The sequence below is a fragment of the Hyperoodon ampullatus genome, assembly GCF_949752795.1.
Source record: "Hyperoodon ampullatus genome assembly, chromosome: 3".
In the NCBI taxonomy this organism is placed as follows: Eukaryota; Metazoa; Chordata; class Mammalia; order Artiodactyla; family Ziphiidae; genus Hyperoodon; species Hyperoodon ampullatus.
The window spans coordinates 11,167,619-11,186,707 of NC_136916.1; the positions used below are offsets into that span (position 1 = coordinate 11,167,619).

Here is a 19,089-nt window from a genome sequence, read left to right on the forward strand (position 1 = left end):
TGACGATGTGGTTATATCAGAAGTATGTTTTGAGCACTTTGTCCAACTTTAACAAAGCTTCTTATCTGTAAGCTTCTGTCTCCCAAGCCCTTCTCCACATTCTCCTGTGTCATCTAATATGTAGAGTACATCATGCATTTTTTGGGAAAGGAACAAAAATGCTCAGAAGTAGTCATGCTTTAATATATCTTTTAATCCCTTCTTTCAGAATTGAACGGCTGGCTAAGGATATTATGAAAGACATAGGATACTGTGACATTATGGTCTTATGTGTACTTAAAGGAGGCTACAAGTTCTGTGCAGATCTGGTAGAACACCTTAAGAACATCAGTCGAAATTCCGATAGATTTGTCTCTATGAAGGTTGATTTCATCAGACTAAAGAGTTACAGGGTAAGTTATGATTTACTCCATTTTCATTCTATGATGCTCAGAATGAGCAGTGCTATAAATCAACAAACTAATAATATTATGAAGATGAAGCATGTATTTTATTTTAATTTGCAAGATACTACAACCTGTAATTCAGATCATATTCTTGGGGCAGGGGGAACCCTCCTATTATATTTCCCATACAGGGAAAGATGGTTCAGGAATGATTCATGCTTCTTTTATGGTTATAAAGTTGAGTGGTTATTTCCTGGTGCCTAGTCTCACCGATGACCATGTTGAGAATGAGTGTTAAGGAAGTCCAGTGAATACAGACGTGTTTCTGCTCTGGATGTCCACTGTTGGCCCTGGAGACCCGTGGGAAGGTGTCCCCCCGCCCAGAGAGGAGTATTAGTACTTGGGTGACTGCAGTCAGGACCCGGAGGTAGAGAAGTAAAACCTGTAGGGACAGTGAGTCATCAAGAGCAATGAGACAGGACCAGGGAACCTCCCCCAGTCTGTGCTGGGTTTCCTTAGCCACCACTGGATGGAATTGAGAGAGATTATTCTCCAAAGACATCTGCCCTTAGCCTTCCCCTCTTTTCTCTATGCTGTTGCCTTTTGTGATGCTTTAAAGAAAATAAATAATAAATAAATAAATAAACTATTTATTTATTTATTTATTTATGGCTGCACTGGGTCTTTGTTGCTGTGCACGGGCTTTCTCTAGTTGTGGCGAGTGGCGGCTACTCTTCATTGAAGTGTGCGGGCTTCTCATTGCAGTGGCTTATCGTTGCGGAGCACAGGCTCTAAGGCACGCCGTGTCAGTAGTTGTGGCTCATGGGCTCTAGAGCGCAGGCTCAGTAGTTGTGGCGCACGGGCTAAGTTGCTCCGCGGCACGTGGAATCTTCCCAGACCAGGGCTCGAACCCGTGTCCCCTGCATTGGCAGGCGGATTCTTAACCACTGCGCCACCAGGGGACCCAGATAAGTTCTTTTTTATGAACTCAGAGTCGATTGACTAATCGCCTAAACATGGGAGTGAATTCCTGTTATATCTACAAGTCACACCCACACTTAAGTGGAGGAGATTATACACAAAAGGTGTGTACATGGGGGATAGGGATGGGAGGGCATCTTAGAATTCTGCCTACCATTCTCTTCCTTTGACTCAGTTGCCTCAGCTTTTGAGTATCTGGCAAATTAGTTCTTATTTCTTAAGATACTGTATTTTCCTGATGACCTCTCAGGGCAGGATGAAGCTGGGGTTTTTTTCTTTTTGTTTTTTGTTTGTTTGTTTGTTTTTGCAGACATCTTAAGCCTAATTTATTGGTTTCATCTTCTCTTAAAAATCTTTTCTCTCTTGAGGTGTCTTTCATCCTGATTTAAGTAGCTGTGCTTCCTTCTTAGAAGACTTTTTTTTCTTTTTTATTTGACTCTGATTCTTACTGTATTTTTCCCCAGCAAACAGCTTTTTAAAAAAAATCTTAAAAAAATTAAAGAGAGGTTTATTGAAGCATAATTTATGTGCAATAGAATTTACCTCTTTTAGTTTGCAGTTCTGTGAGTTTTGACAAATGCATACGGTCATGTAAGTCACCACAATCAAGACATAGAACAGCCCTTACCACAAAAAATGCCCTTGTATCCCTTGGTAGTTAATCCTTTCCCCAGGCCCCAGGTTCTGGCAACCACTGATATATTTTCTGTCCCTAGAGTTTTGCTCTTTGCAGAATGTCATATAATGTAATCAAATATCATGTGGCCTTAGTAAATCTGTAAAGTTTAGCATCATTCATTTGATTTCATCCATATTGTTACGTGTCCCAGTGGTTCATTTCTTATTGTCAAGTAGGATTTCATTGTATGGATATGCCAGTTTTAAAATCATTCATCAGCTGAAGGATATTTGGTTTGTTCCCTTTCTGGGGTGATTATGAATAAGGCTGCTATAAATATTCACCTGCATGTTTTTGTATGTACTTATGTCTTTGTTTCTCTTGAGTAAATTTGTCTTGAGATTCCTAGGTCATACGGGGAGTATACATAAGAAATTGCCAAACTGTTTTCCAAAGTGATTGAATAATTTTGCATCCCCACCAGTGTGTATGAGAGTTCCAGTTGCTTCACATTTTTGGCAACACTAGGTATTGTCAGGATTTCTTTATTTTCTCTGTTTTTTACCCATTCAGCCAGCTGATAGTATCTCACTGTGGTTTTAATTTGCATTTCCCCAGTGAATAATGATGTTGAGCATCCTTTCATTGAGTAATCTTTGCTTAATTCAAGGTCATGAAGATTTTATTCTCTATTTTCTTCACAAAGTTTCCTAGTTTTAAATTTAGATCTAGGTGTATGATCCATGTTGTGTTAACTTATTAATATGGTATGGATCAAGGTTTCTTTTTTTTTTTGGCAAGTGAATGTCCACTTGTTCCAAGATCATTTGACGAAAAGACTGTTCTTTTCCATTGAATTGCCTTTGATCTTTGACTGAAAATCAATTGACTGTATATGCATGGGTCTATTTCTGAGCACTCTGTTCAGTTCTGTTCATCTACGCGCTTATTCTTTGGTTAATACCACACTGTTTTGATTACTCTATCTGTACAGAAGTCTGGAAATCAAGTAGTGTGTGTCCTCCAACTTTGTTCTTCTTCATAACTGTTTTAGCTATTCTAGTTATTTGTGTTTCCATATAAGTTTAAAAATCATGTTGTTGATTTCTGCAGCATAACCTGTGTACTGCACAGGTGTATCTGAGTTACATGCTTCTTCCTGGGACACATGTTCAGAAAATGACAACGTTAGGATGATCTGAGGGTGGAATTTTTGGTCCTATGACGTCAAATGGTCATCCATCAGATATTTGCACAGGACCAGTTTAATGGTTGGGGGTCTTGACTGCTTTGACCTGGGCAAGACTAACTCCGTGTTCCTGAAAAAACAACTGTACTATAGCAATCCATATGTCATCGGTGTTATCTATAGGGGGTGATGAAAGGCGTCTTGTGATACATTGTCTAAGCTACGTGAAGCTTGGAGTGTATGCAGTTTTTGAAAAGAAAGCAAGCTTCGTCAGTGAAGGCAAGTTACAGGATGTTATTTATTAAGCAAGTTATAGTTTAAGGGATCTAACTGATGACTGCCCTTGGTTTCACTATTATATATGGTAAGTTTTTCTTTGAATTTCAATTTCCAGTTGCCTATTGCCAGTATATAGAAGTACTACTGATTTTGTGCATCAAATACTATGACTTTTCAAAACTCTCTTATTAGTTTGAATAGCTTTTTTGTAGATGCTTTTGGATTTTTCTATGAACACAATCATTTCTTCTGTGAATAGAGATGGTTTTCCTTCTTTCTTTCTAATTTGTGTATTTATTTCTTTTTATTGCTTTATTGCACTGGCTTGAACTTCTTGTATAATTCTGAATAGAAATAGTGAAGGAAAACATTCTTGCCTTGCTCTCAGTCAGTATGATACTAACTGTTGCATCCTCAAATTTTTGATGTATTGTTTTCATTTTCATTCAACTCAGACTATTTTCAAATTTCCTTTGTGACTTCCTCTTTCACTCATGGATTATTTCTTGTTGTTTAATTTCCAAATATTTGGGGATTTTTCCAGAGATAGTTCTATATGATTTCTAGTTTAATTCTGTTGCAGAAAGGATACTTTGTATGATTTCAATTCTTTTAAAGTCTTTGAGTCTTGTTTTATGGTCCAGAATTCGTCTATCTTGCCGAAACTAAAAGCATTAGGATCCATGTGAGATTAAACAATGTTGCTAACTCTCACTGTCCATTTCTCTAAACATCCTCTGTTTCATCAATGTTTTAACCTAGAGGCACACATTCTAACACTTATTATCTCATGTTTATGTAATACTAGTTCTGAACAAGCATTTGCATTTGTATAGCTCCAAGACTATTGTGATCATTTTTGCTGCATCTCGACAGATATTTTCAAGTCAACATATTTTATTCCCTGGGGATAGGGCTATGGGGGCGCCTGCCCAGGATTCTGATGAAGGAGGAAGGCAATAGTAGACTTTATTTATTATTTATTTTTGGCCGCGTTGGGTCTTCCTTGCTGTGCGCGGTCTTTCTCTAGTTGCGGGGAGCGGGAGCTACTCTTCGTTGTGGTGCGCGTGCTTCTCATTGCAGTGGCTTCTCTTGTTGCGGAACACGGGCTCTAGAGTGCAGGCTCAGTAGTTGTGGTTCACGGGCTCTAGAGCGCAGGCTCAGTAGTTGTGGTGCACGGGCTTGGTTGCTCTGCGGCATGTGGGCTCTTCCCAGACCAGGGCTCGAATCCGTGTCCCCTGCATTGGCAGGCAGATTCTTAACCACTGCGCCACCAGGGAAGCCCTAGACTTTCAATCTTTACCACCAGCGTCCGTTCTCACACACAGCACATTTTAGTTTTTGTCCCACCCTTAAATCCTGTAGGAGCCAAGGATAACTGTGGTGTCTCTTCTCTTCCCTTCTTACAAAATGTCCTTCCTCTTGTCCAGTACCAAGGTGACACAGATCATCTCCTGAGAGATGACCTCACATAAAAGCCTATCTGCTCACTCAGAGCCAGCTTTTCCCCTGATTAAATTTCTCAGAAATGGGTGGAAAACCATATTGATAGACCAGGCTATGAGGTGAACAGCCCAGCTCTCTGCTCATAGAGCATAAGCTGTCCTCATCCAGAGGTGAATTCATTGCCCTCAGGTTAGTCTTGAGCTGACCATCCCTTTACACACTTGAGCTCTATCAACATTCCCGAGGACAGAGACCTATTAAGACACCACCAAACAAGGGGAACAGGGCTACAGCTCATTTTCCTCTGAGGGTGTCTGGTGCTCCTCCATACCTCCAAACCGACTCATCGTGAGCAGACATCTTGAAAACATCTTAGCAGAAACAGTGGCCACTAAGGTGTTCTCTTCATTCCTTTAGAAATTCCTGGAGGGCAGTCAGGACTCTGGGCTGTTGTGAGTGCTGGTCAGAAGCATCATGTAGTTTTACTCCCTCCTATCCTTCTGCTCTGTGATTGTTTTTAATTAATTTTTTTTTTTTTTGAGGAAAAAAGTTGAAAGTTCAGTTTACTGAGAGGCAGTGTGTCTCCTGGTCACAGCCATCAGCATTCATAGTTCACTTTAGGGGCTCTTTTCCCAGGAGGGGTCCCAGTTGTTTGAGCCCTCCACTGTTTACTAAGGGGCCTTCCTGAGGGATGGATGGTCCAGATATCTCAAGGCTCTCGGCAATTTGACTTGCCTTTGTTTTGTATTAAACTTCCCATAAGACATGAAGTGAATTTGCATGAGTGATAACCATCTAGATGAAGATTACTTAGAAATTAGCATTAGGCTAATTCATTGGAGAGCATGGCCTCACATACTCCCGTTCTTTAAATGAAATGAGAGGCACTGGCTGCCTGAATTCCTGAACATTTCAAGTTTTCCTTCCTCCTTCCCTCCGTTCTTTTTTCCTTCCGTCCTTCTTTCTGTCTTTTCACTAGCGTTCATTTAGCATTTGCTAGATGAATTCATTATCTCAGTTAATCCTGAGTGTAACTCTGCCAGGTATCTCTCATCTCTTCTTTTATTGATGAAGAAAAAGAGGCTTAGAGAGGTTAATTAACTCACCTAAGGTCACACAGCCAATAAATAGTAGAGATGGCACCAGAGCCCAGACCCATCTGTCTCTCAAGCCTGTGCCCTTTGCAATATAACACATTTCCCACAGTTTTTTCTAAGGTTTTCCACAAAATTTTACTGTTTCACGAGATATTAATATGTTTGCTAACATTTATAAAGGAGTTGGTTTTTTTCCTAAAATATATGTAAGACAAATATTAAGTTCATATATACAATTATTATCATTACGCAATAATTTGCCTTTAAGAAACGGTGACCTTACTTGAGAAAATCTGGAAGTTGCATGAAGAAAGAACTTATTACATGTATTACACCCCATATGCCCACAAATGGCTATACTTTGTAGCTTGTCTTATAAGATCAACAAAACTAGTGAAAGTATTCAGTGTTTATTTTATTTAACAAAGAATCAAATATCAATTATTTCTCATAAAAATTTTTTTGTCTATGGGGCCTAGTTTTTCAGCTGATCTAATAATCCAAAGATAACACTACTACATGAGCACTTATTTGTGTTACACCATTATGTTACACATTTAAAAAATATTTTCTTTTTCTCAAAGTAATACATTCAAGTAGGTTAACAACCCAAACAAAGAATTTGATTGTGGTAGTTTTATGGAATAAACAACCTGAAAATCCTCTTGCTACAGACATCTAAAAATGCTAGGTGAATGTAATAACTTTTAAAAAGCCTTTTAAATGCTTTTTGGAGCTCACAAGAAGGTAGGGAATATCCAAGAGGCAGAAATGAAGATCTGAAAATCAGCATAGAAGTGTGAACTGGGGGCTCCCAGGAGGCAGGGTTGGGAGTTGTCTCAGTAATCTGACTTTAACCCCCATGGAGAGGCAGATGGTAAAGCCTTGGACCCATATAAAATGGGAAGTTAGATGAGACCCTCAGGCAAAGCCAGTGCCTTCAAAGGTATATGCCCTTGCTGAAAAAAAATCCATCCTTTAGTAATGGGAGACCCTAACAAACTAGCTTGTCCTTCTTGGCCTGGGCTGGGGTGGGAAAGTGAAATATCCTGTGAGAACTTTTAAACAGGAGTCTGTACCACATGTGAGTTTGAGGCTTTCGTTTACTTTACCTGCATCATCTGGGAAATTCCAACCAGAGAATTTAATATTAAAATTGGTCTCAGACCACAATACTCCCAAATTCCCTGGTAGAAGCAAGTGGAAAACCTCTCTGGAGGGAATATCTCAACCTCGGCAAGATTCCACGGATAAGCCTCACTTAACCTGAGCTCACACACCCAAAGCACAACAGATGCGTAGAAACAATCTACCATAGGCCAGACCGGCTGGCAAAGTAAATAACAAAAATAGGTAAACAAGCTGTGTGAAAGAGAATATAACATAATTATACTTAACATGACTAAAGACATAAATTAAAAGATTTAAAGGAAAGATAAGACAACATGAGAAGAAAAAATAAATGAGAACTTTTGGAAGGGAAATTATAGAATGTCTAGCAAGGAAAAAGATACTAATTGAATGAATAAGAAAGTAACTTGAATGATAAACAGATTGAATGTTGTTATGGGTATGAATTTTGAACTGGAAGATAGATCTGAAAAAACTAGAAGGTAGCATGGATAGAGGTGGAATATAAGAAAGAGAGGATGGGAGACATGAAAAATTGAGTGAGAAGATCAAAAATGTGTCACCTAGGAATTCCATATGGAAAGACTAGAGAGAATTGAGGAGAGGCAATTTTTGATAAGATAACGCCTAATCATATTCTAGAGCTGATAGGAGATGCGAATATTCAGATTCAGGAAGCACAGTGACACCACACATAGACACATCCTGGTGAAACTGAAAGGCAAAACCCCAGAGTCAAAGAATGGATTGTAAAAGTAACTGGGGAGAAAAGGAAAATTGCCTTTAAAGGAATTACCACTATCCTGTCAACAGACTTCTCAAAGGCAACAGCAGAAATCAAAAGATGTGGAGTAGTATCATTATTTTGAGAGAAAATAACTGTTAACTTAGATTTTCATTCCCAGCTGATCTTGAACTCAAGCGTGAGTGCCAGATAAAGACTTCAGTAGTCATATTCTAGAAGAGTTTCCTGATAACAGATGCTGACTGAAAACATCTCCTAATTTATTTTAGTATATTTAGGGTATATTTTAGTAAAAAGGAAATTAAACCCAAATGAATAAATGTGATGCAAAGAGATTGACAAGCATGTAGGTAAATCAACAAAGTTTTGATTGGTTCAAATAATTGATGAAACAATAACACTATAACTCATTTTGGTGGTAAAACAAAGTGGAATTTAAAAAGACCAGAATAATAGCATTCTAAGGTTGTGTATGGTTTAGGAGAAGCATCGAGAGGTTGATGATTTACAAAATTTCAGTTAGGTATGCCTGTTAAAAGTTTAAGTGTAACACTGAAAGAATAAGAATATTATGTATATTATGTATAACTTTCCAGCAAATAGAAAGGACGAGAAAGAATAAAGAAAACTCCAAACTTGATTGATTCAATAGTAGACAGAAAATGAGAAACAATTAGGTAACACTGTTATACCCATTTTACAAATGAGGAAACTGAGACCTGAGCTGTTAAGTAATGTGTCCAAGGTCAAACAGCTTGTAAGTGGAGGACTAATATTCAAACCCAAGTTCAACTCCAGAGCCCAAGATTGTGACCACTAAAACATACTGTCAATCTAGAGATGTGTTGATGTATTGAGATATATTAGGCTAAAAGGAAGGAAATTTCACCAAACATATCAGCATAATTTTTTCCTGAGGTTTATTTTAATATTTACCTTACTAGGTTAAGCCAGCTCCTGTAATTGCTAGAAGAATGACAGTATCCATAGACAATTAACTGCTTATTTTTCTGAAATGTCTTATATTTGATATTAATAAACTATGAAGACATACCCTCCAAAAAAATAAATAATAAGTATTCACAGCTGGTTTTCTTGTAAATGATGGGAAGCTATGATTTTCTTTTCCTCTTTGCCCCCTACACTATGGAGCTTTTCCAAAAGATAAAAACATTCCCTACACCTGCTCTCTCTCTGGATTCACTTAGAGCTGTTGCTCTTGGGAAGCCAGATCTAGCAGAATTTCAAAGGAACCTTGAGCACCAAGCTCCCTACCAACTCTGGTGGGTATAGAGACTTGAAGCAAAAAGAAACAGGCATCATTCAGCTACCAGTTGAGCTCCCCAGTTTAGTGTGTTCTGAGAAAGCTCTGTAAGGGTAGGGGTGGGAAGACTTTTGGAATATCTGTTCTAAGGGGCTTGGGAATAGAGAAACGAGAGGATTTGAGAGAAGTGGGATGGAGTATTAGTAGGTGCCAGCAAGTTACTTCTCAGCCAGCTTTTTTGTACATGGATGTATTGTTTGCCAAATGTTTTTCCTTTATTCCCTCTGAAAATGTTGCCTTGATTTAAAGCTTCGTTAATTTGTGTACAAGCCCATGTTAAGATAAAGTGTATTTCAGGGAGCTATACTCTGATTTCTTTGTTTTCCACCAATTTGGTTAACTAACCTGTGAGCAAAGTGAAATCTTCATCAAACTTCAAGTCTTTACAAACTGAGACTTTAATTTTAGGCAAGTTGTTGTTGTCCTGGATCCCTCCCCCATGCTGCTTGCACATGCCCTGCTTGTATTCATTAATAATTCCTGTGTGTTGGCAGCGCCAAGGGAAAGCTTTCTAGAGATAAAATGGAATCCAGAGTGTGGCTGCAGTGGGACTGAAACATTTGCCATGCAGGGCATGTGGGCCCCTGGGGAAGCTGGAACCTTTATTAAAGAGTCTCATTAGAGCAAAGGGTTGGCCACAGACCTATTCCCATGAAGGAAGGGGAAAGCTAAAGTACGTTTCTTCTCTCTCATTCCCAGAGTTCAGAACAAAGGCTTTAAGTCAGTCCTTTATCATCCATGCTAGTGAGGAATGGGGACCCGTTAGATAAACCAGATCCAGCATCCTGAGTGTTAGTGAGTACTTTTCACTTCACCCTGCAACAGCCTTTCACTGAAAGTTTTCCACATAGTAAGGGGGCCTCATGTTGAATGCCCCTTTCTTTTGGTTTTTTTTCAGTTTATTTAAACAAAAACAAAAACAAGAACTGTTCACCCATTTCTTCTACCTCTCACCACCCTAGCCCCACTGCCTCTAATAACCACCAGTCTGTTCTTTGTATCAATGAGGTTTTTTTTTTTAGATTCCACATGTAAGTGATCATATAATATTTCTCTTTCTCTGTCTGACTTATTTCACTTAGCATAAAGCCCTCATGGTCCATCCACGTTGTCGCAAATGGCAAGATTTCATTCTTTTTTATGGCTGAATAATATTCCACTGTGTGTGTATACTATATCTTCTTTATCCATTTATTTATAAATGCACACTTAGGTTGTTTCCATATTGACTATTGTGAATAATGCTGCAGTAAACATGAGGGTGCAGAAATCTTTTCAAATTGGTGTTTTCATTTTCTTCAGATAAATGCCCAGAAGTAGAATTGCTGAATCATAGGGTAGTTCTATTTTTAATTTGTTGGGGAACCTCCATACTGTTTTCCGTAGTGGCTTCATCAATTTACATTCCCACCAACAGTGCACAAGGGTTACCTCTTCTCCACACCCTCACCAACACTTGTTATTTGAAATAGAAAATATGAACAGACCAGTTACTATTAAGAAGATTGAATCAGTAATCAAAATCCTCCCAAAAACCAAAAGTCCAAGATTGGACAGCTTCACTGGTGAATTCCCCTTTTCTTTTGGAGACAGACAGTCCACCTTTAGCAGTGTCCCATATCAGGCTTTAGGTGAAGAAAAGGACCCCAGTTCGATTCTGTAGAGAGGGACAGGTGGAGAAAAGAGGTCCTCAGTTCTTGGGGGTGCTGGATGGGTCCAAGACAGAGAGGAGAGTATATGTGTGTGTACGTGTGTGTGTATCTATAGTATGTATGTATATGTAATTTGTATATATGTATATACATTTTACATATATATGTGTATATATTATGTACATATATGTACACATGCCTTTTTAAGCTAGAAAGGGAGGAAAACTAAAGGAATAGAAAAGTAGAAGAAAATAAAGGAAAGAAAGAGGGAAGGTAAGAGAAAAGAAACTCCAAAAGTTACATTTTGTTAAATCTGAGACATCATTGATGGTAAAGAACACCGTTACTTTACGTACTACTAAGAAAGAAAAAAAATGCTATAAATTAAGCCATGACGTGACATGATTGTAAGATGCATCTTGATTTTGGGTATATTAAAATTTAAGGAAAATGTACAACTTGGAATTGATGAATTGGTAGTTCCCCCCTTCTGGGCAGCACCAAGTGTTTCAATAGCTGACATGTGGCAGAAAACATTGTCCTTACCCTTTGGTTATTCTTAAACCTCAGGTCCTGTAATATTATTCCAATATTCTTTTGCAAATGGTAGGATATTTCTTTGAGACTACAGATTTCTTCCACCTTAGTATCTAAAATATTTTTAATATCCTCAAAACATTTAGGCAGACTTCAAAGGGAGAGTTATTTAGTAAAGAATTAGACCAGGGAAGGCCTGGGTGGTTTGATTCAATCCACATAAATCCTTACGCGTCATCAAAAGCACGTATGAAAACCAGAACATAATTTCTCTGTGACCTCGGGATAGAGATGCTGAAACATCTGCCTTGTTTATATGTTTACTGAAACAAAGAGCGTTGACATTACTTGTTTTGTCTTTGACCTTTGGTTCTTAAGATATATTTACTGCTGGCTTTCAGGATGCATGGATGAAGAAACTTGGCATGAAGCAAATATCTAGTTTGATCTTAAAAGAGATCATCTACTGTTGCTCTAGGGAAGTTTACTTGGAGATTTCTAATTCTATCAAGTAAAATATATTAAAAAAAAAAAAGTGAAACCAAACTGTGTAATAAAATGGTAGGGATTATAGCAACATCTTTAGTTATCATTCCTAGTCTTTATTTTGTAAATATCTATGCATTTTCTTAGTGTACATTCTTTGTATTCAAATTTAATTTTCTATAGAGATGCTTATTAGGATTTGTCTTTCCTTAGGAAGAGCAAAAACTGAGAGGGCAAACAGGAGAGTAATGCAGAAGCAATGATTAAATTGTAGAGGCAACCAAGTTTTCAGAGAACACTGGGGACAAAGCTGGGCTTAACTCTGTATCTGCCTCAGGCTGGGGTTGGGTCCGGGACAAGAAATCAGACCCAGCCTGGAGGGGGGCGTGCTGGGGAGCGGACTTTGCTGCCAGTGCAAGGTGAAGTCCAGTGTCGCAGGTGTAACAGGTAGTAGAAGGATGGGCTGAAGGACCACAGCCTTTAGAGCTCCAAGCATGAGGCTGGTAGTATCCGCCAGCTCATACCCTACTGTTGGTTCTACTATTAATAAAGCTGGATATTCGCTGAGTACTTATATATTACGGCAAACTATTGTTCTAAGTGCTTTATATGTATGAACTCTTTAAACCCTCACAAGACCCCTATGAAGTGGGTGCTCCTAATACCCCTTTTTCACAAGTAAGGACACTGAGGCCAGAGAGGTTAGTTGGAACCCCAAGGACACATGGCCAGGAAGTGGAGGTCTGTCAGACTCCTGAACTAGGGCACCACGGCTGCCTTTGGAGCTGTGGAGGAAGCAAAGGACCCCAGGGCCTAGGAGGTAGACAGGTAGGAGAAGGGAGCACCCCCAATTCCTTAAGAGTGCTGGGCAAGTTTCAAACAGGACAAGCCACAGATCCAGAGTACAGTGGGTGTTGAATCTTGAGAACAAGGCAGAATGCCAAAGCCAGCAGGAAACGTACTACTGAGTCATGGGGCATTAGGTTCCAGATGCCTGCTCAACAGTTCCAAAGAGTTCCAGTCCCCATCTGAGGTTGGGTTTGTTCCTAGAGATTTGATGAGGTTGAGCCAGTAGGTGAGGTGTGGGCGGGAGTCAAGTGACTTAGCTATTAGAAGAGAAGGCTGCAGCACCTGCCAACGGGGCAGGGCCTGGCCCACAGAAGGCGTATGTACTAGGAGTATTGATGGCATCACATGCCCCAGGGTTCCAGTTATATTTCATGTCCCTGCCTTGCCCCATATATCATACACAGGCATGCTGGACCCGTGAAACTCGGGTGTCCTGCCTGTATACAGTAAAAATGCTGAAAACCATTTAAATCCATTTGTACCTGACCTTTCCCCAAAAAGATACAACGTGGTGTTTTATTAATTATGTCCAGACAGTTTCTAATTTTTGGCTCAAAAATAACTGCTGGCAGCAAAAATCCTTGCCCTTATTTTTCAGTTACGTTATCTTAATCAACATTTTGTTACTGATATAGAATATGAAACCTAGCATCAAGACCATAAAGCCTTGGGGCCTCCCTGGTGGCACAGTGGTTAAGAATCCACCTGCCAATGCAGGGGACACGGGTTCGAGCCCTGGTCCAGGAAAATCCCACATGCCGCAGAGCAACTAAGCCCATGCGCCACAACTCCTGAGCCCATGTGCCACAACTGCTGAAGCCCACACGCCTAGAGCCCGTGCTCCACAACGAGAGAAGCCACCTCAATGAGAAGCCCGCACACCACAACGAAGAGCAGCCCCCACTCGCTGCAACTAGAGAAAGACCTCGTGCAGCAACGAAGACCCAATGCAGCCAAAAATAAAATAAGTAAAATAAATAAATTTATTTTTTTTTAAATCCTTTATGATGGTCATTGTGCTATAACACAGTTTGAATTTAATGTTTTGATTCCATTTTAGATTATAATATAGGTTACTTTATGGCATGAGTTTGCCATTATTAAACACAAGATGATTAACAACTTAGGTAGTTTCAACACATATTAAAATGCTTGAGATTCATAGCTTTCAAGGACAAGAATGATTTCACTTTCTTTTTGTTAATTTGGCATTCATTTAGAGGATAGTTTTGAAAATACTTCTTTTTTTGTTTGCCTAACATTATTTTCTCCTGGAGAATAGAAATGGAATTCAAACAGACATTGACAAATGAGAGTCTTCCATGAAAACAGGATGACTCTCAGGGAGGGAAAGGGCACAGCAGTACGTCAAGGGCCCTGAAACTCACGCCAGAGACAGAAATGACTGGTCAGAAACGCCTCCGGAAGAGACTCAGCAGTCACTCTAGAGCAGTAGTCGTGATGAATCAGCAATGCTTTTGCTACAAATGCTAATCTAATACAGTAGTGGGAAGTATGGGTAGGCATGTGACGCTTGGAAGCCAGGAATTACTCCTTCCTTTCTCATGAGCCCCTGCAGAAGTGCCGGCGTGGGCTTAGTGCCCTACTAACCTCTGTGGGTTGTTTTGGTTGTAGAGCCTCTTCTAATTAGGAAAGGCAGCTGGAAGAGATGGCTTCCAGAAGCTGCCCCAATTAGAATTCTGGTAAGGGTGAACGTCTGAAGTTCATCTTGGCCTGTGTTTAAGAAATCTGAGAAGTGAAAATGTACAGTGTTAGCCCTCTTCCTATGAAGATAATTTATTTTAAAAAATTATCTTAATTGAAGTATAGTTGCTGTGCAATATTATACGTTACAGGTATGCAATATTATATGTTACAGGTATACAATATAGTGATTCACATTTTTTAAAGGTTATACTCCATTCATAGTTACTGTAAAATATTAGCTGTATTTCCTGTATCGTACAATATATTCTTGTAGCTTTTTAAAAAAATTTATTTATTTTTGGCTGCATTGGGTCTTCCTTGCTGCGCACGGGCTTTTCTCTAGTTGCGGTGATCGGGGGCTACTCTTTGTTGTGGTACGCAGGCTTCTCATCGCGGTGGCTTCTCTTGTTGCAGAGAACGGGCTCTAGGCGCGTGGGCTTCAGTAGTTGTGTTACACAGGCTCAGTAGTTGTGGCTCGCCGACTTTAGAGCGCAGGCTCAGTAGTTGTGGCGCACGGGCTTAGTTGCTCTGTGGCGTGTGGGATCTTCCCGGACCAGAGATCGAACCCGCATCACCTACATTGGCAGGCAGATTCTTACCCACTGCGCCACCAGGGAAGTCCTATCCTTGTAGCTTATTTTATACCTAGTAGTTTGTACCTCTACATCTCCTACCCCTATATTGCCCCTCTCCCTGAAGATAACTTCTTAAAGATGAAAATAGGATTTTCCCCTTATTCCACTGCTTTCTGAGCCCAAGTCACTCAGGAAGATATTAATTATGCCTCTATTGTTCAATTCTTTAAATCACTTCTAACTGTTGTTGAATTGTAGGCAGGGAAATAATTAACTATGAAAGAAACATAGCCTGGCTTTATTTCTTTATTTGAAGCAAAATCCACTCACTTTTAATGCAGATCAGTTTGGATCAGCAAAAAAGGATAATTTTTTCTGATGTTTTAAAGGTAGTGTTCATGTAAGAATTAGAATTGTTAGTCATTTTAGATGATTACTGAGTATGTTTTAATTTGAAAACCATTATGTAATTCAGCTTGTTTCTTTTATTGGATAAATTTAAACATATTTCGAAAGGATGGGTTAATGCAGACTTTTTCAGGGATAATGGTTTTTCTGTCAGCAGTATTGTTAAGCTAATCTCTCCATACAGAACACATATACTAGAATAAATTAGCCCTAATATTAGTTGTACAAATTCTTAAATTAAGATCTCTTTCTACTATAATAGTATTGTAATAGCACTATGCCTGGGTCTTTTTGAAAGTTGAGTTAGATTTATCCAAACTAATAATAGTAATATTGAATAATTGACTACAGTGTAAAAGTACTATTTTAAGTGCTTTACAAATATTAATGCATTAATGCCAACCACAGCCTGCTGAGTTAGGTATAATTATCCCCATTTTACATTTGAAGAACACGTGCCACAGAGAGTTCAAGAAACTGTCCCAGATCATGGAGCTGGTAGAGAATGGGGCTGAGATGCAAAACTAGGCAGCCTGCTCAACAGCATGGAGGCTGGACCACGTCTCTTGCTGCTCCCAGGAGGACCCCGTCACTACAGATCACTGTGGCAAGGACCTCATTTCTCTGAGCTTTCCTGTCTTCTTTTGTAAAATGACAAGGTCAGCTTTCAAGATCGGTAGGGTTCCTGACAGATTTGAATTTATAGAATCTTTAAAATCCTGGGATGTCTGCATTAAAATGACAGATTGACCACACGTATTTGATTTACATTCTCCCCTGAAATGACAGTAATGTATTTTATATACACTACATATAAAACCTCACATGGCACACTGAACAGGAGACAAGATAGTAGTGCCAGGGATAATGGACCTAATGGCACGGGGTGAACAGGCCCCAAATGCCCACAGGAATGACACGGAGAGCCTTGAGAGACTTAGGGCTCCAAAGGTGTCAGTGCAGCAGACAGTGGGCTCATATCTGAACAGACCATTTGGACTTCCTGGTTGCACGACCCCACCTCCATAGTTTGAAGTCATGTGACTGCTCTCTTCCCCTTCTAACCCACCCTCATCTGCCTCTTCCACTGTTGCAGAAAATTGAGGATTAAATTTTCAGAAAAAAATGAACCAAAAGGTGTCAAAAGTGTGGACATCAAGTAAAGCAGAGGCCTGGGGGAATTCAGCTAAAATTTCTATATAAGATTTGGGGACCATCACTCCCTTCCTTGGCAGTCAGGCGTATTACTGCTCCCACCCCCATCTAGTAAATCCACCTGTCGTCACTCTCTGCCCCCAATGGACACATAACTCCTTACAGTGGACTTTTCGTGTGTCTCACTTTTAAATGCACTTTTAAAAACAAACAAGCAAAACAGTCTCTAACATTAAAGAGAAAGACTACACAACACGAAACAAAATAAAAGCAAAAAAACATATAAAGGGAACTCCAAGAAAATAGAAGTAAAGCAGGGAATAGAAGAAAATTTCAAAATATTATGTTTAATAATATTGAACATAGGTCAAAAATGAGATACTGTATCTCCAAAGCAAGAACAAGACTCTGTAACAGAAAAAGAGAAGACAAATAAAAGGGGAAGAAAAATTCTTGGAAGTCAAAACTATTTGCACGGTAGCAGATACTCTTGTTTGCCTGTCCAGAAACCATTCCTACCTCGACCATAACTTCTCCACCTCCCACTGCAGAGGCTGCTGGTGCCGGCATCTCTCTTTCTTAGCCTTCTTTGCACTTAAGAAGTGGGCATTTGACACAGTAAAAGGAAGCCCATTGTGAGTCTTCTCAGGGGGAATAGTTTGTTTCCCTAATGAAAGACAAACCATGGGAGGAAACTCTCTCTCTTTAGCAAGGTGGGATTTTGTCACAGAGTGACTCGTGGAACTGCAGCAGTCTTCTCGGGACCACAAGAAGTGTAAGGACTCATCTAATCACTGAGGATGGCGGGAAGGAAAGAGGGATAGGGCCTGCATCCTCCATGGCGCCACTGAGCCAAGGAGCTAACCCTGATCTCTAGGGCAACAGCGAGACAGGACGATGCGGCAATTGGGCCATAAGAGGGAAGGTCTGAAGTTTAGGTGGAGGAGACGGCCTTGTCAGGAAGTGGGAGATGATGCTTTTGGGGGTTCTTTGAGCACAAGATTGCCATAGGCTAGTCATTCAACAAATGATTATACTATGGGTCAAGCCCTGTTCTAGGTACTAGGGAGACAGGTGTGAACAAAACAAATTTCTTGCCATTCTGCAGCTAACATTCTAGGTAAAACAGACAGGAAATTTAAAATAAGACAAAAACAAGAAAATGTGAAATGTGTCAAGTAGTGAAAAATACTTTAGGGAAAAATAAAGCTGAATCAGAAAGATAGGGTGAGCTAAAGAGGGTCATGGGAGTAGTCAGGGAAGGTGGACTTTAATTGAGGGTCATTTGAAGCAGAGCCTGGAAAAAAACAGAGAGCAAACCATATGGATAAGGGAGGTAAGCCCCCAGCAAAGGAACAGCAAGTATAATAACTCTTAGGTGAGAATGTGCTTGGCACCTTTGGAGAAAAGCAAAGGGGGCCAGAGAAGTGTAAGTGAGGGGAGATTGACAGATGAAGTCAAAGAAGTAACAAAACTAGAGTCTGGCAGGCCATTGTATGGACTTTGCCTCTTGCTTTGAGCAAGTGAGAAGACTTTGTTGGGTTTTGAGCAGACACGATCTTACTTATATTTTAAAGGTTAAGTCTGTCTGTTGTGTTGAGAATAGAAAGAATGGGGTAAAGGTTGAAGCAGGGAGACATCTGGAAAGCCATTACAGTAATTTGAAAGATAATAATAGCTTGAATCAGACTGGTTTCAGAAAATGTGGGGAGAAGTGTTTGGATTCTGTGTACGTCTTAGAGTAAAGCCAAAACCATCAGCCAGATTTGCTGCTGTGATGGATTTGATGTTGCGTTTCAAGAGCGACTCCCAGGTTTGGGGCCTGAGCAACAGTAAGAACTGGGCTGCCATTTGCCTAAAATGAGGAAGAGTGTGAAAAGAGGAGGTTTGCAAAGGAAACCAGGAGTTTGGTTTCAAGCTGTTTTTCCTCTTGCACATTTGAGACGAGCAGCAGCTGGATATGCCAGTCTGGAGTTCAGGGAAAGGTTGAGGATGAAGAGGTCAATGTATAGAAGGAATTTAAAGCCATGATAAAGGATGAGGTCACCCAGGGAGTAGGTGGAGAAGAGATCCAAGGACTGAGCCCCGGGACATCCTAATATTTAGAAACTAGGAGGGCAAGAAAAAACTAGCACAGGAGTCGGAGGAGAAGCAGCCAGGGAGTCATGTCCTGGAAGCCGAGTGAAGGTGGGGCTGATCAAAAATGCAGCTGATCGGGCTTCCCTGGTGGCGCAGTGGTTGAGAGTCCGCCTGCCAATGCAGGGGACATGGGTTCGTGCCCCGGTCCGGGAAGATCCCACGTGCTGCGGGGCGGCTGGGCCCGTGAGCCGTGGCCGCTGAGCCTGCGCGTCTGGAGCCTGTGCTCCGCAACGGGAGAGGCCACAACAGTGAGAGGCCCGCGTACTGCAAAAAAAAAAATGCAGCTGATCGATGAGTAAAAAGATTGAAAATTCACCTCCAGATTTAGCAAGATGGAACTTGTTATTGGCCTTGACAAGAGCCCAAGTGTCTTAAGGAACAAAG

General features: G+C 40.2%; 1 protein-coding gene across 1 annotated transcript in view; it reads left to right on the plus strand.

Moving 5' to 3' along the window:
* The window catches only part of PRTFDC1 (phosphoribosyl transferase domain containing 1), a gene marked incomplete at both ends in the record, with an annotated part of 97,009 nt that overhangs the window by 20,729 nt on the left and 57,191 nt on the right, over positions 1-19,089 (plus strand). The window contains one exon of the mRNA XM_079700717.1: positions 209-392. Within this exon, the coding sequence (XP_079556843.1) occupies positions 209-392 (184 nt within the window). The remainder of the gene's footprint in view (positions 1-208; positions 393-19,089) is intronic.